This window comes from Oryx dammah, unplaced genomic scaffold, assembly GCF_014754425.2.
Source record: "Oryx dammah isolate SB20612 unplaced genomic scaffold, SCBI_Odam_1.1 HiC_scaffold_25, whole genome shotgun sequence".
NCBI lineage: Eukaryota > Metazoa > Chordata > Mammalia > Artiodactyla > Bovidae > Oryx > Oryx dammah.
The window spans coordinates 85,244,044-85,270,004 of record NW_024070209.1 but is presented as its reverse complement, the minus strand read 5'-3'; the positions used below and the strand labels follow the sequence as shown (position 1 = coordinate 85,270,004).

General features: G+C 47.4%; 1 protein-coding gene across 2 annotated transcripts in view; it reads left to right on the top strand.

Moving 5' to 3' along the window:
- The window catches only part of LPIN1 (lipin 1), a 128,879-nt gene that overhangs the window by 20,148 nt on the left and 82,770 nt on the right, over positions 1 to 25,961 (top strand). For both annotated transcript variants that reach the window (XM_040224776.1, XM_040224775.1), the window contains exon 2: positions 14,423 to 14,479. In XM_040224776.1, coding sequence (XP_040080710.1) covers positions 14,423 to 14,479 — 57 coding nt within the window. The remainder of the gene's footprint in view (positions 1 to 14,422; positions 14,480 to 25,961) is intronic.

Here is a 25,961-nt window from a genome sequence, read left to right as displayed (position 1 = left end):
CTGAACAGACAAGACAAGAGGTTAGCGTGTTTCCCTGTTGATTGAATGGATCAACAGTGGAGATGGGAAAGTTGACGATGTCTTAAGAGGGGCTTCTCTCTTTCCCTGGTGTGGGGGCAGCAGGCCTACTTCCTAAGCCCTGATGCACAGGCTGGTGCAGCCTCTGGGCTTTCCAGCCAGATGGGGAGAATCAGGAGCAAAGCCAGCTTCTTCCTCAGCACTGCCAGCTTGGTGTGGTCCGAGGGTGCCCCTTCCTGGCCCCGAATCAAGCTGCAGGCACCAGGAGCCCCTTCCCTGAGCTTGGCGCCTTCGTGATCCTTTCCCTGGGGAAGAGATTCCTCCCCTTCTCGGCCTTGAGACCCCCCACCCACCTTCACGGCTGAGTTCAGCTGTCGCTCCTCTGCGGCCCTCCTTGTGATCCTATCCTGTTATGCTCTCTGTTACATGGTTTTCCAGGTTGGCAGGGACCCCTTCAGAGCAGGGAACCCCCTACCCTATCTCTGGGTCCCCAGCCTCCAGCCCAGGGGAAGGTGTTTTTTCCCAAGAGTGGGGCTGCATCCTGTAAGAGCAGGTGCGTGGTCCCCTCACTCGGGTCCCAAGGAGGAGGCACCCACTTCCTTGGAGCTCTGGCTTATTCCCTCTTTGTTTCTAAAGTGAAGCCATCATTCAAACAGGCAGCCCCGCAAACCCCAGGCTCCCCGTGTGTGCCCCGAGGCCAGCCCCCTGCACATCCCAGAGGCCTCGCCCAGCTCCTGTATTTTGGCAACCCTGGGCTCTGACTTCCCTTCAGGCCGGGGCAGCAGCAGCTCCTGGGGGCTGGTAGCCAAGCTGGGGTTGGGGGGCAGGAAGGAGAGCCCCCGGCCACTCTGGGCCCCACCAGGCTTTGGCTCTTGCTTCTCACTGCCTTGGCTTGAAAGCCTTGGTTCTGTACATTACAACCAAGGAGTTTGGCCTGTTTTCTCAGCCCTGGGAAGCTGGCGTTTGCTGAACCTTGGTGACCTGCTGGTTTCTTTCTTGCTTGTTGTTGATAGTGACGAGGCTTGGCCTGGGGACAGAGAAAGGCCACCATCACAGGCAGGCTGAATGGAGGAGCTCTTGGTTGGCCATCTTGCTGGCTGAAAAACCTCTCCCACCTAATTAGCCTCTTCGCTGTGGGCACCTGGCAGAGCCTGGTACCAAGCCCTTCCTGTGTCCACCCCAATTATAACCCCTCCTGCCCATCTCCCCGGGCCAGGAGCAAGCCCCTCTCCAGGGTCCAGTCCACCCCCAGGGGGAGGGTTATCATGCTTCTCTCAGCTTTGAGTGATATCCCAGCCTGGAAGCGCCCAGCTTCGTCTGCAGTCCTGGCCAGGGTGTAGGCAGCTGGATGGTCAGAGTGCATCACTGTGTCCAGCACTTAAAACAACTGAGCTGTCAGTTTCTCCTGAGCAACAATCTTTCCATCCAACGCCCACCTCCCTGCATGCGTGTGTGCTAAGTTGCTTCAGTCCTATTCTTTTTGACCTCGTGTACTGTAGCACGCCAGGCCACTCTGTCTATGGAATTCTCCAGCCAAGAATACTAGAGTGGGTTGACATGCCCTCCTCCAGGGGTTCTTCCTGACCCAGGGATCGAACCTGTGTCTCTAATGTACTCTGCATTGCCAGGCGGATTCTTTATCGCAAGCGCCACCTGGGAAGCCCACCCACTTCCCCCTGCAGGTCCCAGGTGCACAGGGATGTGGAAGTCTGTCTTCTGGGTCAGTTCGGCGCCTGGTGCTCTGGGACGGGGCTGGAGGCAGGGCTGGAGTCCTTGGGGCACAGTGTGTCCTGTCCTGTCCTGATTCTTCTGCCATCGCCTCCTCTTGTCCGCTGCCCGCGCTCCAGCCTGGCGGAGGGCCAGCGGTCTCAGGAGACCAGATGCTTTCGTAGAAGGAACTCAGTGTACGCAGGGTCAAGAGGCTTTCTCCGGGTTCTTTATGTAAAAGTCCTCCCCAGAATCAGCGCTGCTGTGACTGGCTCCCACCTCTCCCGCCCCTTCTAAGAACAGCAAGAACAGAGTCACGGGGATCTAATGTCTTCAGAGGCAGCAGTTGCTTCACCTTCTTGGTGGTGTTTTCTGCACAGAAACCCGCCCACCTTTGAACTGGTGGATCAAGTTCTGATTCTTTCCCCCCAAACACGCCTTCTGACCTTGCTCTCCACCATTCCCACCCTCCCATCATAAACTGTTTTTCCCACAGAGCAACTGAATTTGCTGAGTGTATTTAATCTGTGGACACTGTGGGTAAAAGGTTTGCTCTGTTTGTTCTCTCTAAAGGCTGTTTATATCTTAAAAGATGAGCTTATTAATTCAGACAAATATTCGAACTGGCAGGACTGTATTATTGTGTCTCTTTAAAAAAAAGTATATCTACATAAAACCTTTCTAAGGGGCACTTGCTTGCTGAGGCCAAGTCATGATTTGGAGTGGAAAAGAATAAAGTGTGTTACAAGTTGACTTGTGCTCTGCTTTGGGAGAACTAACAAAGTTTGACTTCATGGGCCGTGCGATTTCCAATCCTTTGGGGAAACTCTGCCAGGGTTGGATGTCACCTCACACTCCACCACCTCCGTGACTTAAGGGGTCTGAGCTGCTGGAGGATGTTCAGGAGAAAGATGATAAAACACAGAGAACATAGAAACTGAAGTTCCACACTGCTTTCCCATGGCCATGGGTCACGAGCTTTGACATATGAAATGCAAAGCCTCTGAGGAATCGCTCTCTACTGTGTTGAGAAACTATAAGTGCTATTAATATAAATATCGTCTGTGTGCCAGCTGACCACACCTGCGGTTACATCATTCACTCATTCTCTCATTCAGACATTCAACATAATGGTCATCGAGTGGCCACATGTACTGGGCTCTAAACAGAAAGAAGAGTAAGCTGGTGGCTGCTCTTGGGAAGCTCCCAGTCCAGTGGGGGACAGGCAGGCAAGGCAAGGCAATTTGAGAGGTGTGGTGTTAAGAACAAGGTGTTAGGGAAATGCTGACGTGGAAATGATTGATGGCACCTGCAGGAGCTGGGTCAGGCAGCACAAGACAGATGGAGGGTGAGTAGGCAGGGGGTCAGTCGGACAGAATGGTCTAGGGCAGAAAGAGCCTGTCGGCTGTGTGGCCTTGGGAAAATCCCTCAGCCTTTCTGAAACTTGGCTTCTCCAATAAAAACCAGGATGGTGATACCCACAACACTTAGAGAGGAATGATGAGAATTTGAATGTAGGAAGCACCTGGTGCAGCACGGGACACACAGTAGGTGTGTGTTATGATTCCACTCTAATCTCTGAATCACTCAAAGCAATCAAGGCTTAGTCACCTTTGCAATTGTCCTAATGATGAACTCAGTACCTAGACAGGGCAGGGCAGGTAGGAAATAATATGTGACCAGACGTGACTAATCTTGTGCTCGCTGGTTTCTCTGCTCTGAATTGCAACAGCACTCTTCTGGAAGAGGAAATGGCAACCCACTCCAGTATTCTTGCCTAAAGAATCCTGTGGACAGAGGAGCCTGGTGGGCTGCCATCTATGGGGTCGCACAGAGTTGGACATGACTGAAGTGACTTAGCAGCAGCAGCAGCAGCCAACAGCACTTAAGCTTGTTCACAGCCCCTGGCAGAGGAGACACACACAGTGGGCTCAGCATCAGTGAGAAGCTTCACCGGAGCTTAATTCTGTCATTAAATTACATGTACTGGTCACCATCATAATAATATGACATTTACTGAATGTGTGCTATGAAGCTGTTTTGGGGCTAAGTGCTTTAAGTTCATTTACATTCAATCCTCATCATAACAATGTAGTTTCAGCCCCATTTTACAGGTGGAAAAGTTGAAGCACAGAAAAGGGACTAGATCAAGATCACACAGTCTGTGATGGATCTAGGATTTGAGCTGGTCGGATTCTAGAATCTGTTTTAGTCACCCTGTAAAAAACTACTTGACATGCTAATCGGTGTATCCAAGGCTGATGTGTCCCTTCTGGTTAGTGGGATGTCTCTTTGGTTTGGGCAGTGGCTGTACTAAAACTGTTTCTCAACTATTTTGTATAATCTCCCTGGTTCAGTCTCGTACCTCGTTGCCGTAGCACAGACAGACGAGTTCTCCTGTTTTCATTCATTTTTACCACCCTCCCTCCCTCCGTCCTGGGCTTCCCTGGTGGCTCAGCTGGTAAAGAATCCGCCTGCAATATAGGAGATCGGGTTCGATCCTTGGCTTGGGAAGTTCCCCTGGAGAAGGGAAAGGCTACCCATTCCAGTATTCTGGCCTGCAGAATTCCATGGACTGTACAGTCCATGGGGTCGCAAAGAGTCAGACATGACTGAGTGGGTTTCACTTCACTCCCTCTGTCCCAGACTTCCTGTGACTCCTTCCACTAGTCTCCCCATTCAGACTTGTGAATTGCTGCCTTGCCTTCCCTGGGGGATGGTGTGATAGGAAATGTGGTTGAGTGGCCCCCGGGGTTGGAGACCACACCTGTTATTTCTGCCCCAGGATGTCCCTTGAATGAGTTACTGAATACACAGGTATCATCATCTGCTCAGTGAAAAGGGATTTCAAGATTGTGTGGTTTGGGGAAATGCTGCATTTTATATTCCCTTTAGGAGACTGACAGCATTCAATGAAGTAGTAAGGGTGCTAAGAAGCTATGCTGGAATAAATCTTTATCTCTGTTTTATCTGATGTTTCCAGATTTATCTGCCCCACCTCAGAACTGGTTTTTGCATGGGCTTCCCTGGTGGCTCAGACAGTAAAGTATTGGCCTGCAAGGCAGGAGACCCAGGTTCTGTCTCTGGGTTGGGAAGATCCCCTGGAGAAGGGAATGGCAACCCACTCCAGTATTCTTGTCTGGAGAATTCCTCGGACAGAGGAGCCTGGCCGGCTACAGTCCACGGGTTCACAGAGAATCGGACATGATTAAGCAACCTTCACTTTTCACTTTCCGGCCAACCCAGGAGAAGTCCTTGGGGAAGACTGTTGTGTGTGTGGGGTAGAGTTGGGGTGGCTTGGCTCGGAGCTGCTGCTCATGGGCTGGACTGAGCGCTCTCACTGGGCTTCAGGTGCCCCAGGAGCCCAGAGGCACTGCCTTGAGAGCCCTGGGCTCTCAGCTTGGCCTGATCCTTTCCAGGTCCCTAGACTCCTGGCGTTGCCCCAGGCTTTGTACCAAGTCTTGCTTCTCTCTGGATCCCTGGCTCCTGGCACAGTGCATGGCAAACAGTGGGTGCTCCATAATTGCCTGTATTGAATGAATTCCCCATTAGAACCAGCTAATTAGAGGTTATGTCCTTCTTCCCCATCAAACCTTATCTTTGGATAGACACACACGTGTGTATGTTGATAGGTCTGTGTGGGCCCTTCTCAAAAATAGGCAAGGAGGTGTGCATGCACTGGGACTGGATTCCACATGAGAGAGTTATCCTCATCATTTTGCCACAAATACACACATGCAGACACATAGAAAATAAGAAGACACACAGAAAATACGAAGACACACAGGTAAACACACAGAAGCACAAACTGGGTTCAGTTCAGTTCAGTTGCTCAGTCGTGTCCAGCTCTTTGGACATCATGGACTGCAGCACGCCAGGCCTCCCTGTCTATCACCAACTCCCGGAGTTCACGCAAATTCATGTGCATCAAGTTGGTGATGCCATCCAACCACCTCATCCTCTGTCATCCCCTTCTCCTCCCCCCCTTCAATCTCTCCCAGAATCAGGGTCTTTTCCCATGAGTCAACTCTTCACATCAGGTGGCCAAGGTATTAGAGTTTCAGCTTCAATATCAGTCCTTCCAATGAATATTCAGGACTGATTTCCTTTAGGATAGACTAGTTGGATCTCCTTGCAGTCCAAGGGATATAAGCAAAACATAGACATGTTTGCAGAAATAAGCACGATTGCTGTCCACCAGAAAACGAGGCAAGGATGTAGCTTTGTGTATAAACAAACAGGGAGACACAACCCAGACCCCTCCCCCGACACACATCCTCTATCATGGCTATTTATGTATCCCTCTGAAGCAAAATGCTTCACAATGTAGTGCCTTCATCCAACGACTGTCTCATTACAGCTTGTGATTTGTGGGTCAGGATTCGGGCAGGACTTGGCTGGGTGATGCTTCGCCTCCTCACATGATGACTCGGTGAAATTGACTGCTGGACAGGCTGGCCTGGAAGGACCACACTGGCTTCTCTCATGTGTCTGGTGGCTCGGTGGGGGTGGCTGGAAGGTGGGACCAAGCCGGGACTGTGGCCAGGAGGGCCTACAGGGCCTCTTGGATGGGACATCTCAGGGTAGTCAAGCCTCTTACATCCTAGCTGGCATCTCCCACAAAGAGCATCACAAAATGTGGAGGGGGTGCAGGAAGGTTTTTTACCACCTTGGGAGTTGAAGGATGTCATTTGTCCTCCACATTACTGAGCAGGCAAGTCTGTTAGACTTGCTCAGATGTTTCTAAAAATTTTTTCTTAAACATACCTCACTGTTAATAAGGTGTGGAGTGAATGCTCTGTGCCAGCATTACCAGGTAATAATGCCAGTATTACCATTGCCATTTCCTTACACCCCAAAAGTTAAATTTTGTTGTTATTTAGGTACTAAGTTGTGTTCAACTCTTTGCAATCCCTGGACTGCAGCACACCAGGCTTCCCTGTCCTTCATTATTTCCTGGAGTTTGCTCAAATTCATGTCCATTGAATTAGTAAATTGTTATTTTCAAAACATACTGAACTCCCAATACTTGTGAAAGTATTCCATGCACCATTTTCCCATCATTCTTTAAATCTGAACTTATATTATTAATATACATCAGTGGAGGATGTTAAAATGAAATCATTGAAACAAATTATGACTGTACAAATCAAAATACCAGTAGTAAATAATAGACAAAGAGTATTTTACTTACACTATATTACCTATTGCCTTGCAATCTGAAACATTACAAACAAAAATAACAGAAATTATCACATGGAATGAATAAGAAGTCTCACTCAGATTCAAGGGGAGGGCTGCCAGACTTCACTTGTCAATGGCAGCAAAGAATTTGAGGCCATCTGTAATCCCACACACACACACACACACACACACACACATACACACCCCTTCCCCTATTAAGCACACCACTGCGATTACAGTTGGGCCTGAAACAGTGGCAGCTGTGCACTCTCACCTTAGGAGGCTAAGATAAGAGTCTGCTGGGGTCACTCCTTTCAGTGGAGGTTTCGGTCCTGGAAGTTACATCTCAAGCAGTTGCAGGACCACCTTCATCTTCCCTTAAGATCATGAAAATCAAATCGTCCGAAGCCCCACTCAGAGAAGGCAATGGCACCCCACTCCAGTACTCTTGCCTGGACTATCCCATGGATGGAGGAGCCTGGTAGGCTGCAGTCCATGGGGTCGCAAAGAGTTGGACACGAATGAGCGACTTCATTTTCACTTTTCACTTTCATGCATTGGAGAAGGAAATGGCAACCCACTCCAGTGTTCTTGCCTGGAGAATCCCAGGGATGGAGGAGCCTGGTGGGCTGCCGTCTCTGGGGTTGCACAGAGTCGGACATGACTGAAGTGACTTAGCAGCAGCAGCAGCAGCAGCCCCACTCCTGTATCAGTTGTCTGCAATGCAAATGGAGTGATGTTGGAGCTCTCAGGTCAAATCCCAGCAACCCCTGCTTGCTAGCTGTGTGACCTTGGCCACATTCCTTGACCTTCTGAGCTCCAGTGTCCTCCTCTGTATAGTGAAAAAGTGACACTTCTCTTGCGTTCGACACATGTCTGTTGACCACCTTTCAGGGCATGCCGTGGTGAGAACCACAGGTACTGTCCCTGCTGGATGTCTTGAGCTAGAGAATGACATCAACAGTTGTCACTTTGCCAACCGTGCTAAGTGCTGGAAGGAAAGATGGGGGTGCCATCAGGGGATGTGCGATCAGGGAGTACAGTCAGGATGGAACCGCTGTTAAGGAGGCCAGGAACCATTTCTCTGAGATGGCACTTGGTATGGTTTGGGGGATCCGTTGCGGCTCACCAGTTGAAATGTGTCTTGGGCAGAGGAAAAGCATATGCCCAGGCCCTGTGGCTGGATGGAATCTATTGAATAGGAGAGGCGGAAAAGCCCAGTGTGAGTGGGTCAGAGATCAAAGGGCCTGGGTGGGAGGTGAGACTGGACAGGTGGGTAGAAACTTTGTTCATCATGTTAAGAAAGAGTTTAAAAATTGTATGTGCTCATACGTGTCTGACTCTTTTGCGACCCCATGGACTGTAGCCCACCAGGCTCCTCTTTCTTTCCTGGGCAAGAATACTGGAGTGAGTTGCCATTTCCTTCACCAGGGGATCTTCTCAACCCAAGGATCGAACCTGAGACTCTTGCCTGAGTCTCTGCATTGGCAGGCAGATTCTTTACCACTTGATACATTTTATATGTCGATTTGAATGATTTTACTCATGGAGGTTAAATGACTAGATTGTGTTTCAAGAAGCCCCCCTTGGCTACAGCATGGAGAATGAACTATAGAGCGGCAAGAGGAAATGGGGACAGACCCATTAGGAGGCAGAACAGTGACCTCTCCCCCAAAGGTGTCCATGTCCCGATCCCCAGAAACTGTGAATATGTTAATTACATGGCAGAAAAGAATTAAGGTTGCAGATGGAATTAAGATTACTCATCACTGACCTTAAAATAGGGAGTTATCCTGGATTATCCGGGTGTGCCTGGTATAATCCCATGAACTCAGAGAATGGGTCAGAGACATGAAATCTCAGAGGCACCTGACCTGCCCTCGGGAGCTTTGAAGATGGAGGAAGTGTTATTAATCTTGTGTTGTAGTTGAAGAAATTGAATTTCTGAGACATGAAGTGACCTACCTAGGAAGAAGCATTAGTTAAGGATTATAACCAGGGCTTAGATCCAGTTCTCTTGACTACAGATCTTCTTTCCATCTCTACACTCTTCTAAGGAACCCAGGGGATCCAGGTTAGAGGCTAACTGGGTCCTATTCCAGCTCCACCTACAGTGTCCTCCTCTTCACCCATCTTCTCCCACCAGGGCAAACCCTTCCTTACCCTCTTCCCTTATTTTGAGTTGTGCTAACAGAGGGGGCTGAGCTGCGGAAGACAGGAGTCATGCCATTGGAATCGTGATGTGGGCGGGCACGTGCATTTAAGCTTATAGAATTTTGGAGATAAAGAGCCCTTGGGAATCACTTAGTATAATTCTGCCCTTTGGTTTCTATTTCAAGTGCTCTCTACTATATAACGATTAATGTAGTCAAGTGAGCAGCAAATCAACACAACATAAAGGAAAAGAGTAGAAATGTGTCTATCTCCTATTATCCTGTCTATATTTACTATGTCCATTCTCCAAACCATTTCTCCATGTTCTATATCTATCTAGCTATCTACCTGTCTTTTCATATCTATTTCTGTATATATCAAAGGACAAAAGATGGTTCAAAACATAACAGAATTTCTGTCTTGATCAGCTCAGGCTGTTGTTGCAAAAATACCACAGACTGGGTGGCTTAAACAACAGAAGTTTAAGTCTCATAGTTCTGGAGGCTGAAATCCAAGGTTTGGGTGCCAGCAGAGTTTGGTTCAGTGGGAGCCCTGCCCCTGGCTTGTAGATGGCAACCTTCCTGATGTACCCTTACAGGGCAGAGAGAGCTCATTTTTGTCCTGTCTCTTTTTAAGGGCACTAATTCCATTACAAGGGCTCCACCTTTATGACTTTATTACCTGTCAAAGCCCTCCCTCCACATAACATCCTATTGGGGATTAGGGCTTCATATTTGAATTTTAAGCAGGGTGAGGGTGGACACGAACAGTCAGTCCATGGTGGTTCCATACATTTAAATTAAGTGAGGAAGAAAAGGGAAAAGGAGGTATAGGCAAAAAAAAAAAGAGCCAAGAATGAGGCTAACACAAATGTGAATGTGATAGTTTGGCTCATTTACAAGGAGAAGCGTGGACATGGAAGTGTGGCTCTGGCCCCCAGTGCCTAAGGAAGGACCTGAGCAATCACACACTTCATGGTATGAATAAGGAGAAAGCAAACCAGCTGTTCAGAAGATGTTTGCCTCCTCCTAACATCCAGTCTCCTATGTTATGATCATCATCCAGGATTAGCAGCTAACATTTGTGCATTACTGTTTTACACAGTGTTATCTCTTTTCATTCTCACATCAGCTCCAGAACTATTTTATTGTTCTTGTATTGTTTGCTTCTTTTTACAGATGAGAAGATTGGGGCTTAGGAAGGTTAAATTCCTCCCTAAAGGCCATACAGTTCTTAGTGGGAGAATGGGGGTTCAAACCCAAGTTCATTTCTGGCTTCCCCCATGGTTGCAAACTGCTTGATGCCTAGGATCCATTGGTTGGGCTTCAAATTTTGGGTTAGAATTTTGAATGACAACAAATAACTGTGGGGTTAGAGTGAGAAAATTTTCTTCTTAGCTTTGAGAGAAACTTGTTGAAATACACAGGTTCACCATTTTTGGTGTTCTTGTATATATATTTAATCTTTGAAATCAAAACAAACTCTTGGGGGATTGGAATCATTGTTCCCATGGCAGTAAAAATATATATCTGGTATCTAAGTTGAAACTTCCTTTGTAATCAGGATCAAATCCAAGCACTGTGAATTTAAACTGCTGCCAGGCTTCCTAACCTACCTCGTGAGTGTAAAATCAGTGCAACTATTGTACCTGGCTGGCCCTGGTGGGCACGTGACTGTGTTTGTGCCCTTGAGGAATCTGAGTTGGATGGCACAGAACATCTGAATCCAAGGAGTATGGTTTTTGCCATGTGCTATAATAATCCACAGGAGATGAAGTGGAGGTGGTAGCTGGATTTCAAGAAGCATTTCAAATGCATTGATCGGTTGAAACCAGGACTGAAACAGTTACTATATTAAGCAATTTATAGATGAAGAAACCAATCGCCTCGCCCCCCTTTCCCAAACAGCGTCTGGACTTGGGTCGAATCCCTAACTCACATCTGCTTCCTTCCCAGTTTCTCTCTTAGAGGAAGCTCTGTCCTTTTTATTCCAGATGTTCCAGAATACTCAAGTAGTCCTCTCCAAATTTATCCTTCCAATTTCCCTTATTTAGTTAATGACAATGTCATCTACCTGGTCACCCAGGCCACGCAGGTCACCCAGAAAATTCTGTCATCCACAGAATCTCCCTCTTCACTCATCTGACCAGTCTGAGTCTCTCATCAAGTCTGAGGGCCTCTCCCACAGGCAGGACTCACAGCCACCCCTTTCTCTTCAACCCCTACCCCGTCACCACCTGCCTTCACACCCTGCACCTTTTGCTAAAATCGTCTTAAAATCAAACAAACAAAAACCCAAAATCCCCAGAAATTCCCTGGCAGTCCAGTGGTTAGGACTCTAAGCTTTCACTGCCGAGATGTGCGTGCATGCTCGGTCGCTCAATCATGTCTGACTCTTTGCAACCCCATGGACTGTCGCCCACCAGGCTCTTCTGTCCATGGGATTATCCTGGCAACAACACTGCCATTTCCTCCTCCAGTGGATTTTCTTGACCCAGGATCGAATTAGCATCTCCTGCATGTACTGCATTAGCAGCCAGATTCTTTACCACTGAGCCACCTGGGAAGACCTCACTGCCGAGGACGTGGGTTCAGTCTCTGGCTGGGACCTAAGATCCTGCAAGCCATGTGGCTCAGTTACACACACACATAAACCCTTTAAATGTGCTTCTTTGCCTCCAAAATACACATGTCAGAGTAATTATGTAAAACACAGGTCTGACCATCCTGCCCTTTGCCATCCCCTCTGTGTACAGTGAATGTTCTCAAATTGTGTTCTCTGGGGACTTCCCTAATGGTCCAGTGGTTAGGACTCTTCACTTCCAATGCAATGGGGCACAGGTTCGATCCCTAGTGAGGAAACTAAGGTCCTATATGCTGTACGGTATGGCCAAAAAAACAAAAACCAAAATAAACCCCATGTTCTCTGAAGCCAGGGTTCTGTAGCCAAGACTGGGGACTCCAGTCCTCTTCCCTGAAATAACCATAGTGTTCCCCTTCTACTTATATACAGGCTTCTGCAAAAAATTTGGTTTAAGGGGGGCATAACAATTTGGAGAAGGCAATGGCACCCCACTCCAGTACTCTTACCTAGAAAATCCCATGGACGGAGGAGCCTGGTAGGCTGCAGTCCATGGGGTCTCGAAGAGTTGAACACGAAGAATTGAAGAGCGACTTCACTTTCACTTTTCATTTTCATGCATTGGAGAAGGAAATGGCAACCCACTCCAGTGTTCTTGCCTGGAGAATCCCAGGGATGGGGGAGCCTGGTGGGCTGCCGTCTATGGGGTCGCACAGAGTCGGACACGACTGAAGCGACTTAGCAGCAGCAACAATTTTTAAAAAATAGCTCCAGTCTATCCATGTCTCCTGACCACACACCAGCCCAGGCCCCTCCATGTCTCTTGCACATGATGGAATGTTCTCCAGTCATGAGTGCTCCTGGCTGTTCCCCAAACATATGTGTGCTGCCTCTGTTTCCTTGAACACGCCTTCTTTGCTTGGGATAGACTCTCCCCCTCCTCTTTCCTCTGAGAGCCCCACTCACCCTTCAGAAGCAGCTCAGATGTCACCTTCTGAGGACAGCGTGGGGCCATCCTGATATATCCCACAGGCAAACTGTTGGCTCCCTCCCCCACCCCCAGTCTGTGCTCCCACCCGACCCCAGCTGTGTCTTGATGGTAGCCACGGCCATGGAAACCTTTTCTACACATCTTCCTGCCCACTCACCCCTACTAGATCATGAATGATAGACTTCCGTGTGGCTATCATAAACTTACCTGTAGCTCAAATGGTAAAGAATGGGTTGGGAAGTTCCCCTGGAGAAGGGAATGGCAATCCACTCCAGTATTCTTGCCTGGAGAATTCCATGGCAGAGAACCCTGGCGGGCTACAGTTCCTGGGGTCGCAAAGAGTCAGACACGACTGAGTGACTAACACAGTCCACAGATCATGAATGACTCAAAGGACAAGATTTATATTTCACTCGTCTTTGTGTTCCCACTACCTAGCAAAGTACTTGGCCCCTGGGAGAAACTCAGTAAACCAGGAGGCGAAGCAACACCATTATGATCAGCCCGACAACAATGCAAGGCGGAAAAGCTAAATGCCTCAGATGAGTAGTAGGTAGGGTGACAGGGCAGGGGGTGACAGGGTGAGGGGAACAGCAATGAGGGCCTTCAAGGGTGGTTGATTCTGGACTGCTGTAATTGAATTCAGAATACAGGTGTTTTTAAGTACAGCTTAAGGAATAATTTAAGGCCCATGAAAACTCAACATGTCTCTTAGGCTGAGAGCTCTAACTGGGATCCCTGTGGGAAAAGCAGACAGTGCGGGTCCTACTCGGAGAAGGCGATGGCACCCCACTCCAGTACTCTTGCCTGGAAAATCCCATGGGTCTGGAGGAGCCTGGTGGGTTGCAGTCCATGGGGTCACTAAGAGTCAGACACGACTGAGTGACTTCACTTTCACTTTTCACTTTCCTGCATTGGAGAAGGAAATGGCAACCCACTCAGCGTTCTTGCCTGGAGAATCCCAGGGATGGGGGAACCTGGTGGGCTGCCGTCTATGGGGTCACACAGAGTCGGACACGACTGAAGTGACTTAGCAGCAGCAGCAGCAGCGGGTCCTACTCGCTTGGATAATTTCACACCAACAGTCTCAGCAGCTCGTCTGTATGTGAGGCTGTCCCCCTTCACCTGAGTGGATTCCGTTAATGCTCACAACACACCTGTCCATTCTGAGGTTATCGTTACATCCATTATACAGATAAGAGAACTAGCCCTGCGCAGCCCCATAGCCAAGACGTAGGAGAGGAAGCCCATGAAAGTGTGTCTTCAGACTCCGCTTCCTGTCATTTCTTCACGCTGCCTTATCTCCTGAAGTTTCCTCAGTACATCCACGTGCCTTGGGAGGACGAAGATGATGAAGAAAAGAAAGAGAGATTTACGAACTCATGTTGTGTCCTTTCTTACCAAATCCCACCCTCTGACTGAGCACACGGGAAGAAAACCTCACCACATCCTTCTTCTTATGTAATTTTCTTCTCTATTTTTGTTTATTTGTTTAAAAAAAATATTTATTTGTCTGTGCCAGGTCTTAGTTGCAGCATATGGGATCTAGTTCCCTGACTGGGGATCGAACCTGGGCCCCCTGCATTGGGAGCGTAGAGTCTTAGCCATGAGACCACCAGGGAAGTCCTCGGTTTCTTTTTTTATTGAGACATAATTCACATACCATAAAATTCACCACGTCAAAGCACACAGTTCAGTAGTTTTTAGTACATTCACGAGGTTGTGCAAATGCTACCAGTAATTTCAGAACATCACCATGAATTATTTTCTAATGTTTTTGTTTTGCAGATTCCAATAATGAGAGACCCTGGATGGATTCGAAATGTCTGGTCTTCAAACATTAATGTGAGTGGAGCTGCTGTGAATGTCCTAATGATACTTTAATATTTCCAGATGAGAGAAAATACTCTTTGACCAGCTGGCTTATTGCCATGGATACACGCAGTCCCCAAACCAGGACTACCATTCCCCCAAAGCTTTCAGAGTTGCTCTGTAGCCCTTTCTAAAGGTTTGATGAGCCCCGGATGAAGCCCAGAACATTTTGGCTAGTTTCTAATTTCTTCTGCCTATGAGCCACCCTCTCTTGGGCATAGATCTGATTTTTGTTACGTTTTTAACTTTCTATTTTATATTAGAGTATAGTTGATTAACCTGCTGTGATAGTTTCAGGTGTACAATAAAGCCACTCCGCCATGCATTCTCCTCCCATCCAGGCTGTCACTTAACATTGAGCAGAGTGGGTCCAATAGGATGCATGCACCCCAATGCTCACCGCAGCACTATTTACAATAGCCAAGACATGGAAGCAACCTAAATGTCCATTGGCAGAAGATGTGACCTAAATGTCCATTGGCAGAAGATGTGGTACATATGTACAACAGAAGATTAATCAGCCATCAAAAAGAATGAAGTAATGCCATTTGCAGGAACATAGATGGATCTAGAGCTTGTCGTAGATCTGATTTTATCACCTCCCTGATTAAAAAGCATTTGGTGGCTCCCTAGTGCTAACAGGAAACGGTTCATATCAAGTTCAGGCTATTTGTTTGCTCCTGATAGATGGTCAGATGTCCATCACATTAATAAAAGCCCTTGCTGCTGCCACTGAACCCCTCAGAGTCCTCCTGCAGATTCTGCCTCTTCTTCCTGCACCCATTGGTCCGTTTGGCCACTGCCCCATGCCTGGTCCCCAAGCCTTGGCCCGGCCTTTCAGGTTGTCTCTGTGACTGTTCTTAGTGCTTTGTTCTCTGCTCTTTCAGGGTCTCCCTTGCCCCCATGTTCAGCAGCCTGAGGGCCAGCACCTCCCTTGTCCGCATGCTCACACCAGCTTCCACGTTCTGCTCATGAGTCTGATTGTTGAGCCTCTGTAGTTTGGGGGGAGGCATATTTTACTGAAGCATAACAGGCAGTGGTCCATCTACATCCTGGCTCCTTTCTCACAGTACCTGCAAATCATCTGCACATTGCCCTGGAGCAGACTTTAAGCTTCAGTAGTTTCCTACAACTTGCTCTGCCCAGTAGATTTTAAAGCTGAGATTCTCTCCTGTGGAGAAGAGACTTGAGAGAATACACTGCAGGTGGAGGGGTCTCAAGAAAAGGCTTTTGGAATACTCTAGGGAGGAAGTGGGATTCCCAGGTGGCATGAGTGGTAAAGAACCTGCCTGCCAATGCATGAGACAGAAGAGATGCAGGTTTGATCCTTGTGTTGGGAAGATCCCCTGGAAGAGGGCATGGCAAGCCACTCCAGTATTCTTGCCTGGAGAATCCCATGGATGGAGGAGCCTAGCAGGCTCCATAGGGTCCATAGGGTCACAAAGAGTCAGACATGACTGAAGCAACTTAGCATGCACACACAGGGAGGAAGTAATAAAGCCTCAATAGTCATTTGTCGCAACTGTGGCCTGTGCTAAGTTTTGGGGATATAGAATAAAAGTAACACTTGGTCTTGCTTTCAAAGAGCTCAGTCTGAGAGAGACTCTGGTCAGAGTGTGGACCAGGAGGATTTGCAGAGGACCCAGGAGGCCCAGTGCAGGGCCCGCCAGAGCACATCTTCATACATGAATCCAGAGACTCCAGTTAAGTGAATAAAGAAGGCTCCTGAGGAAGACCTGGTCCTGGGAATGCTGGGAAAAGCACAGGTTCTATTTCCAAGTGGATTGGCAGGGACTGGGCCCAATCAGAGGCCAGGAATCCTGAGTGGGGTGGGCAGTTAGCGGCAGTTGAGGCTGGAGTGAGGGGAGCTGTCCTCTATGGAGGAGAGAAGGGGCAGGATGTCCTGGTAAGTGAGCTGCTGTGGGTAGCCGTGGGGGCTGGCTGTCATGAGGTGGTCTGAGGCTGCCATTTTCCATGGCCAAATTCCATTCTTCAGACCTGGGGTCTGGAGCCCATGGCCACCAGGTTTCCAGGCCCGGCCACCAGGTTTCCAGGCCCAGCCTCCGGTCCGTGGTGTTGCGCAATGGCCATGGTTACAAGAGAGGCGGTCAAGGAAAGGCATCATTTGGGCCTTACTGTCAGGCCTTGTACTGGACCTTCACAGAGCTCATGAACTAACAAGACAAGAAACCATGGACAGGGGATATGAAGTTTCTGCTTTTTAGGGTGAAATTACAGAAAATCTTAACTGTCTATGCAGGAGAACTGAATTAGGAGAGCAGAGTTTTGGTGACGGTTGCCACTTTTAGGGTACGTGTGATATTGAGCAAGTTCTCTAACTTCTCTGAGCTTTATTTCCTTTGGTACATTGGGAGGTCATCCCATTGTGAACACAGAGTGCTCGCTGTTTACCACCAGGCATCATGTAGAAGAGAAGTGTGTGTGTGTATGTTTTCACTTAATTGCTCAGTCGTGTCCCACTCTTTGCCAACCCATGGACTATAGCCCAACAGTCTTCCTTTCTCCACGGGATTCTCCAGGCAAGAATACTGGAGTGGGTTGTCATTCCCTCCTCCAGGGGGTCTTCCTGACCCAGGGATGGAAACTGCATCTCCTGTGTCTCCGCATTGGCAGATGTATTCTTTATCACTGGGCCTCCAGGGAAGCCCATAGAAGAGTAGATGGGCTTGTAACTCAGCTTGGGTTGGGTGGAGAGTTTAGAAGCAACTCAGAAAAAATGCTTCCAAGAGAAAGTGAGTCCAAGAGAAGCATGGTCTTGAAAGAGGCCCAAGTGAGCCAGGCATGGAGGTAAGAACTGGATCATATGATTGCAAGAGTGGGTGATGACAGTGGAGGAGGGGAAAGCAGTGCCAGTGATGGGGGGTGGGGTTCATTTGCTGTTCTAAGGAGTTGGCCTTTATCCTACAAGAAAAGGTAATGGAGGAAGGGTTAGCACTGAAGAGACTTAGGCAGACAATGCTAAATCAGATCTGCAGCCTGTTACAGGGCAAACATGGGGTGGGGCTGGAGGCAGGGAGACCCTTTAGCAAGTGGTCATTAGCTCAGTTGAGTTGAAGTGCTTGGAGGACTGCCCAAATGGAGGTGTGTAGGAGGTAGTCGGATGAACGGTCTGGAGCCGAGAGGCAAGGTCAGGACGGGAGATACTGAACTTTGGGTCAACAGTAGAACAGTGTCACCGTAGTCTGCAAGGGGGACAGAATCACCCAGGAGTGGGCATGGCATGGGGAGGTGGGCGAGGTCATATAGGTGGGTTTTCGGTCAGAACCTCTACTATGACAGCTTTTGGTAATTTTTTGGTATGTTGTTATTCTTAGATAATAGGTTCATAAATGCCAAAAATGCTTAGTGATGAGAAAAACCCCAAACGAAGGGGAAGTACGACGGGGCAGATAGTAGGACTCAAGAGCTCTGTCCCTGCCCTTGTCTCTGTCTCCTAGTTATTGTAAAGATAAATGTGCGAGGCACAAGGTAGAGGGATGGGTGTGTTGTGGTTAGTCTTTGGCTTGACGGGCTCACTGACTGGCAGAGGAGATAGAGGTGTAAGAAATGACGTAGTGACAAGACTTGTATCACGTGCCATGGTGGAGTTCATGTGGGCTGCTTGGTACAGAGAAGCCAGTGATGACTTCTTCACGGACCCGAGGAATGTCTGAGGGCAGGCTTCCCTGGGGGGTCCTGCTCTCAGTTTGAAGAATCTGGCAATGGGATGCAGAAACCGCCCCCCACCCCAGATACACAGCAGCATACCTATCCTCTCCCCCCACAAAGAGAGGTTCATTCAAGGCAATAAGCCCTGAATTCTGGAGGGAGAATTGAGCAATGAAATGTCCACCCAAACTACGTAAGCCATCTAACTCGGATGAGGGAACATGGTACAATTTGTCACATGAAGCCTCCCTCTTGGCCAACCTGTGTTTTTATTGCACCATTCCTAACAAAAGCAGCAATTCCCAGAATTCTAGATGATCCTGGCACAGTTTCTTGGAGCTATGTTTTGCTTACTGTTTTTCTTTCTTGTCTTCAGGTCTGACAAAGGACAGGATTTTAGGGTGGACAGCATGTTTTGCGTGGGGAGGAAGTGACTTTGGTTAGATTTAAATTAATTTTTGAAATATTTTATCAAAGTGCTTCATGTGCCTACTTTCTAGAAAATCAACTGGGAAATGCTGGCTCAGAGCTGAAGCCATAGTTCCAGGTTCTTACCCCGACCCCTTCTGTATCTGCTTTGCACCTTGTCCTATGGACCTACTGAGAGAGGAGAATCTAGCTGATTCTCACAGATCATCGTATATAAATGCATTCTCCTTTTTCATATTCTTCGATTTATGTGTAATCCTATCCTTGTTTAGTTTGTTCTGTGTTTAGACTCTGTCTTTCTTACATATGGAGTTTTTCTTAGGAAGGGGGCATGTTTTTCCTGGAAGTTATGTTTGCCTTTTTCCTTGTTAGCAGGAAAGATATATGCTTCCCAGTCCCTGCCTGTCCTCCCCATTACACACACACTGATAAGCTTTTACTTCAATCTGTCACTTGGAAACTATCACATCCTTTAAGTCCATTAACTTGTTTTAATTGGGATCTATTTACTAATTTATTTGGATGACCGTGATTTTCATATAGAACTTTGGTTTTCTTATTTCTTATTTATTCAACAAACTTTATATGGAACAAGTGATAGGGTTTTTTTTGGTAAGAGCATTATAAATATTAACTCATTTACTTCCTTACAATAGTTCTATAAGTTGGTCTTATTATTATCTGTAATTGAGAGATGAGAAAAATGAGCACAGAGAGGTTGAGCCACTCGATCAAGGTCACACAGCTGAAAAAGGGCAGGGTTAGAATTCAGACCCACACTTAGCTCCAAAGACTTTGTTCTTAAGCTCTGTAGTATGCATTGGAGAAGGAAATGGCAACCCACTCCAGTATTCTTGCCTGGAGAATCCCAGGGACGGGGGAGCCTGGTGGGCTGCCGTCTATGGGGTCGCACAGAGTTGGACACGACTGAAGCGACTTAGCAGCAGCAGCAGCAGCATGCTGCCTGTATGGAGAAGGCAATGGCACCCCACTCCAGTACTCTTGCCTGGAAAATCCCATGGACGGAGGAGCCTGGTAGGCTGCAGTCCATGGGGTCCCTAAGAGTCAGACACGACTGAGCGACTTCACTTTCACTTTTCACTTTCATGCATTGGAGAAGGAAATGGCAACCCACTCCAGTTTCTTGCCTGGAGAATCCCAGGGACGGGGGAGCCTGGTGGGCTGCCATCTCTGGGGTCGCACAGTCGGACACGACTGAAGCGACTTAGCAGCAGCAGCAGCATGCTGCCTGTATAAGAAGTTTCTCTTGTTCGGTAGTTTCTAATTCTTTTCATTTATTCCTTACATTAAGTACCTGTATCATGTTCCCTGATTTTTCCAAGCCCTTTTTCTCTTGGATCACCTCTCACTCCAGGGGACTTCTCTTCCGGCTTGCTCTCAGTCCTCCACTAGAGCTGTCATCTAGGGAGTCTCTCATTACACCTACCTGAACCCAGATCCTTATTTTCTTCTTTTCTTTACTCTTTAGAAGTAAGCAAACTGGAATTCATTTTCATGTGATCTCCCAGAAAAGGGGGCGAGAAGAGAGGTTTCTGTGTCCTTGTGTGTCTGAATCTCTTTTTTAATTTGGCTTCATGTTTGATAGTTTGGTTGGAATGAGAACTTGAGGTTGATTTCACCTTTTCACAGAATTTTGAAGGCATTGTTTCATTGACTTCTAAGAACCAGTGTTACCTCTATGCCAGTCTGACATTTGTTCCTTCCTGGATGACTTATTATTTTCTATCTGGAAGCGTCTGGGTATCGGTTAACCCTTTGTATCCTGAAGTCTCAGCCGTGGATTGTGTCCCATTCATTCTGCTCAGACCTTGGAGCGTGAATGAATATCAACAGATGAGATATTTCAACAGATTAAAGGAAAATGGAAAACAAACAGAGTGGTGACTGGAGACCAGTGAAGTTCTCCTCCCCTATCTCCCTCATCCCCTATTGCCCAACTTTTTGGTCTATGATTGGCAGATTTCATTAACTTAACCTTCTATTTTTCTCATTATTATTTTTGGCAATCAAAAATAATTAACAGATTTTGACAGATTCCTTTAACAGATTCCTTTTTGTTCTCTATTTTTTTTTCTATTTCATACCTTTCTTCTGTTTTATGTATGAAATAACCTCCCTGATCTTGCTGAGCTTCAAATCTGGGAATTTCTTCCTATTAATTTATCTTCTGTTCCCTTAATTATTTTTTATTTCTTCTGGAGTCAGGTTTCCCCCATCTGTCGTTCTTTTTCTTTCAGATTGCAGTTTCCTCAAGCATCTGGTGATTAGCAGTTGACTGTTTTTCTTTAACATGGATAGGGTAGGAAGGTTGCCTGGAATTTCCCATTGCTGGGGTTTGCTCTGGAATAAACAGTCAGGGAGCTGTTACCAAGACCACGTGGTTCTGGCTCTGGCCCCCGCTTTGAGGTTCTCCTGAGCAGGTGGCTCTGCCCTCCGCTGCAGCCCTTTTGCAGGCATTCCAGGTTATAACTTGCTCCGTGTTATTTCTTTACTCAACCCTTCCCTTTGCTTCCACATTCCAAATTTGATTAAACGTCTTTTCCATGGAAGATGGTCCTCTCTTCACGGTTGTGAAATTTTAAGTTCTGAAGTTTCCTTGAAATCTAGAGATGAGGTATCTGAAAGTACAAACCAGTCAATCCTAAAGGAAGTCAACCCTGAATATTCATTGGAAGGTCTGTTGCTGAAGCTGAAGCTCCAACGCTTTGGCTACCTGATGTAAAGAGGTAATTCACTGGAAAAGACTCTGGTGCTGGGAAAGATGGAAGGCAAAAGGAGAAGAGGGCGGCAGAGGATAAAATGGTTAGATAGCATTATAAAGTCAATGGGCAAACTCTGGGAGATAGTGGAGGCCAGAGGAGCCTGGTGTGCTGCACTCCATGGGGTCACAAAGAGTAGAACACGACTCAGTGACTGAACAACAACATCTGGAAGTAAAGGGAAAATAAACGCCTGTGTTCATTCTGCTTTATCTGCCATCGTCACCCAGGATTTTCTTCCTTGTCCAGCATCATAACCGGAGCTGTTCTGAACTTATCCGATGACGTTCACTGTGTTCTTATCTAGAAATACTCTGCAGGTATCTTACAGCCAATTGTGTTTCTTAGCCTGAATCATGACAGCCCTGCTCTGTAACTCTTGTCCAGGATGGATCAGTGCTAGGCATTAGCACAGTCAGATCCAACAATAATGTATTTAATTAGAATCTTACTGAGAAGGATCATTTCCTATTCAGTGAATGCTGACCCCATATGGTAATTAAGCATACATTCCAAAATATTTATTGAACACTGATTAAGTACCAGAAATGGTGCTAGATCCTTAAAACAGAAATGGTCTTTTCCCTCCTGTAGAGTCTGTCTGCTGGGGGAGAGATTTTACAATCATTGCACACAAAAATGGAACATTTAAATTTGATCGGTATGCTACATGAAAGATTTGCAGAGCAATCCAAGTGTCTAACAGGGAACACTGATATGCTCGGGGAGGTTAGTGATGCTTGAACTAAGGATGAAGAATGAGCAGTGGTTAACCCAGTGAAGAAGGGGGAGAGGATTCCATGTAGAGGCAGCAGCATGTGCAAAGGCCCTGTGGTAGGAGGGAACAGGACAAGCACAAGGATTTGAAAATTATCCAGTGCATCTGGAGCCTTGACTGTGTGGAGAAATGGTGAAGGCAGAGCAGCCGGGCCCCAGACAGGCCATCAGAGGTCTGATGCTGGAGAAGCAGGTGCCTGTCTGTCAGAGAACCACTCCCCATCCAGATGCTCTCTGGCTGACCCAGCTATCTCTGGGTCTCCTGAGAACACTGCAGCTAAGCTGAGCATCAGTGGAGCAAGACCGTACTGTGGTATGTTCAATGCTACAGGGCAGGGAATGGGAGAAGAGAACTGAAACTGAGCAGTGTTGGGGCCCAGATAAACCCTGGTCTGCCCAGCCCCAACTCCCTGCCTTCCGCTGGAAATTCAAGAAACTCCCAACTCGGCTCAGAATTTCCTCTGTTTAGGTTAGTTATGCCCAAGCCTTTGCTTACACATCCCCCGGGGAGGGAGACAGGAGAGGAGAATATGGGGTGGGAGGAGGGAGATGTGATATTCTAAAATGAAAGAGAATTCACAGTTATTCCTTCTGAAGCTGCCTCAATATCCTCTGAAATGAATGGAGATGCCCTGGAATTGGAGCATGGGCCCCAGTCTGACAATTACTGCACTGTGTGTGTTGGGGGATCAGACAGTCGTGACGATACGAGGCTGTCTGTCCCCATGAAGTCACAGCATAGATGTGTAAATGACAGGTCAGAGCAGATGGCCCTCTATTCCCACTTCCTCTCTTTCTCCATCATGGAGACTGAGGTGACCTACGTAGGATCCTGTAAGTGGCAGAACATAGACAAGGACCTAGATCTCCGGGTCCCCAGAACCACACCCTGTCTAAGACACTTCCGTTTCCAGAAAGACATGTGGGATACTTTCACTGGGCTTACGTCCTCACTGTTCTGGGAGGAAAAATCAGAGTCCCAGGTCAGATTTTGTGATGAGCTTGGGGGTGGGGGCAGCAGGGGTGGGGACATGTTCCCTCTGGGGAACCTGAGGGCTGGACCAGGCGGAGATCTAAAACTCAAAATTAGCTTTTGGAGCCAGCTTACTCTCAGAGTCCCTTTAGGCAGAAGTGCTCCTGTCCCTTCTCTCTTTGGGGCAGAAGCCTCAGGGATCTTCTCCATTTCACCCAATGCTAGAACCAGGTCATCCTCTTTGGAGGGCAGAGGGAGGTGGAGCAGCTAATTCAATCCAGGCATCAGAGAATCAGGTGGAAGCATGCTGAATCCAACTGCCCACCTCTGCACAGACCCCCACTCCTCTGCGGGCTGTTCTGGTGGGACCACGAAGCTGAGCCCAGATTTCTCAATCCGGTCACACAAAAGATCCAGCTGTTCACTCTGGATCTGACTCCACAGCCCTGCTCCTAGTGAGGGTCCAGCGGGGAGCCCCCAGGCTCCAGGCGCAGAGGAGCCTCTCTGCAGAGGCCTGTCCTTTCGCCATGGGTCCCTTTTATCACGATCACAGATCCACCAACTTCCACCCTTCAGATGGTTTGGAATCTACAGGCAAATATGATCCTGTCCTCTCTTTAGGTCACTATTTCTCCATCTCCCATTCCTCCCACTGGGTTTTCTTTTGCAGTTTAAGCAGCTTTGGTCATTATTCTTAGAGAGTGGTTTGGCCTCGTCTTTCATGCTAGCTCATTCCTTCCAGACCATCATTATATCTCTCAAGCACGGAGGCCAGCACCAAATGTGGTTTTGTGAGTGTGGTGTGACCTTCAGAGAAAACCAGGGAAAATGACTTCCTTTCTTTGGGGCTGTCAGTCATCTATCTACCTATGCAGCCAAATACCCCAGGGTGGGAAGAAATGTGAAACTTCGGGGTCTTCTTCTCCCGAGACTTGCAGAGGGCCATACATGAATATGCTGACTTCACATCTCAATAGCAAAGAGTAAACTTTAAAGATGAGACTCCCAAGAAACAAGTTAATATTTTCTTAGCCTCTAAAGTTTGGTAAGGCTAGATTGACAAGATCTGGAGAGACTACAGAAGAGCCTTGTATTTGGTTCAGATGATTTGTAGAAAGTTTAGATATACTGCTTCAAACAGCATTCTCTCATACACGACAGAACATGGCAGATTTACACATGATTACCCAGAGGTGCTGGGTTGCATAGTGACCAGTGCACAGAGCAATGTACAAATCCCATGCAGTTACCAGAACCTACTTTCCAGAATTTTGACAGCAGAACATGCTTTTTAGGTCTCTACAGTGTTAGTCACTCAATCGTTTTCAAGTCTTTGCAACCCTACGGACTGTAGCTCACCAGGCTCCTCTGTCCATGGAGTTCTCCAGGCAAGAATACTGGAGTGGGTTAACCACAAATCTACCCAAGTTACTCTGAGCTAGAGATGAAAGGAAGCATTCTCTTCCTTGTAAGAGTTGGTCTTACATGTTCAACTTTTCCATCAAGATTCAAAAGCACCGTCCAAAGACAATGTGGGAGGGGGTAAGCAGGGTGTTACATCTGGAAGACCACCTCTGGTTCTAACTGTGGATTTCCCTGAAGAATGAGAAGGCCTATGGTTTGTGAACCAGTATTTCCAGGTTTGTGAACCAGTATTTCCCAGTTTTACCTTCTACTCTGTCTAGCATTTGCTGGTAGGCATTGCTGGTAGGCAAGCTGATAGGCTTCCCTTGTAGCTCAGTCGGTAAAGAATCTGCCTGCAATGCAGGAGACCGGGGTGTGATTCCTGGGTTGGGAAGATCCCCTGGAGAAGGAAATGGCAATCCACTCCAGTGTTCTTGCCTGGAGCATCCCATGGAAAGAGGAGCCTAAAGGGCTATAGTCCATGGGGTTGCAAGAGTCAGACACGACTTAGCAACTAAACCACCACATTCTGGTCATGCCTAAGGAAATTGCTTATGAGAAAACAACCCCACTGTAATCCTAGGTATCGATGCAAAGACTGCGCCAACAGGGGCACAAGGTGATTGGTCCTTGATATTCAGCTGAAAGCTTGGGTTCACAGGGTCACACATGAGCAAAGACTTCTGATGCTCATCTAGCCGTGTTGTCATATTTTAAAGGATTCCATTCTAACTGTACAATAACTTTCTAGTTTATCTCCATTTAAAAACTAGTTTTTAGTTTATTGGATAATAGGTAAACAGTTGTATCCTGCAATCACTCATCATTTTTGTCTATCACTTAGGCATTTCAAAGGGTTCCTATATAGCCTAAACTTTTTAGAATTGATGCTTTTTCTGCAACAAGGTCTATGACAAAAATCTCTTACTAGTATACTTTACATGTGTGTGCTAAATTGCTTCAGTTGTGTCTGCCTCTTTGCGACCCTATGGACCGTAGCCTGCTAGGCTCCCCCGTCCATGGGATTCTCCAGGCAAGAATACTGGAATGGGTTGCCTGCGCTCTTCCAGGGGATCTTCCCAATTCAGGGATCAAACCTGTGTCTCTTATGTTTCCTGCATTGGCAGGTGGGTTCTTTATCACTAGTGCCACCTGGGAAGCCCAGTATACTTTATAAATAACACCAAATTTTCGTGCTCTTTTGGATAAGGTAATTCCTCCCTTAATGTTTTTTTCTCACTTAGTTGGAGTGAATTAGAAATGAATTGAAAGTCTCTTCTGTGAACTTAGAATTCAGCCAGGCAAAATCTGATGTCATGGGGAAATTTGGTCATGTCCTGCTCCAAGCTTTCGATCATCCCTAATGTCTATCAGGTCTGTTCTGGACCAGTGCCGGCCTCTGACCAGCTCCAATCAGTTGGCT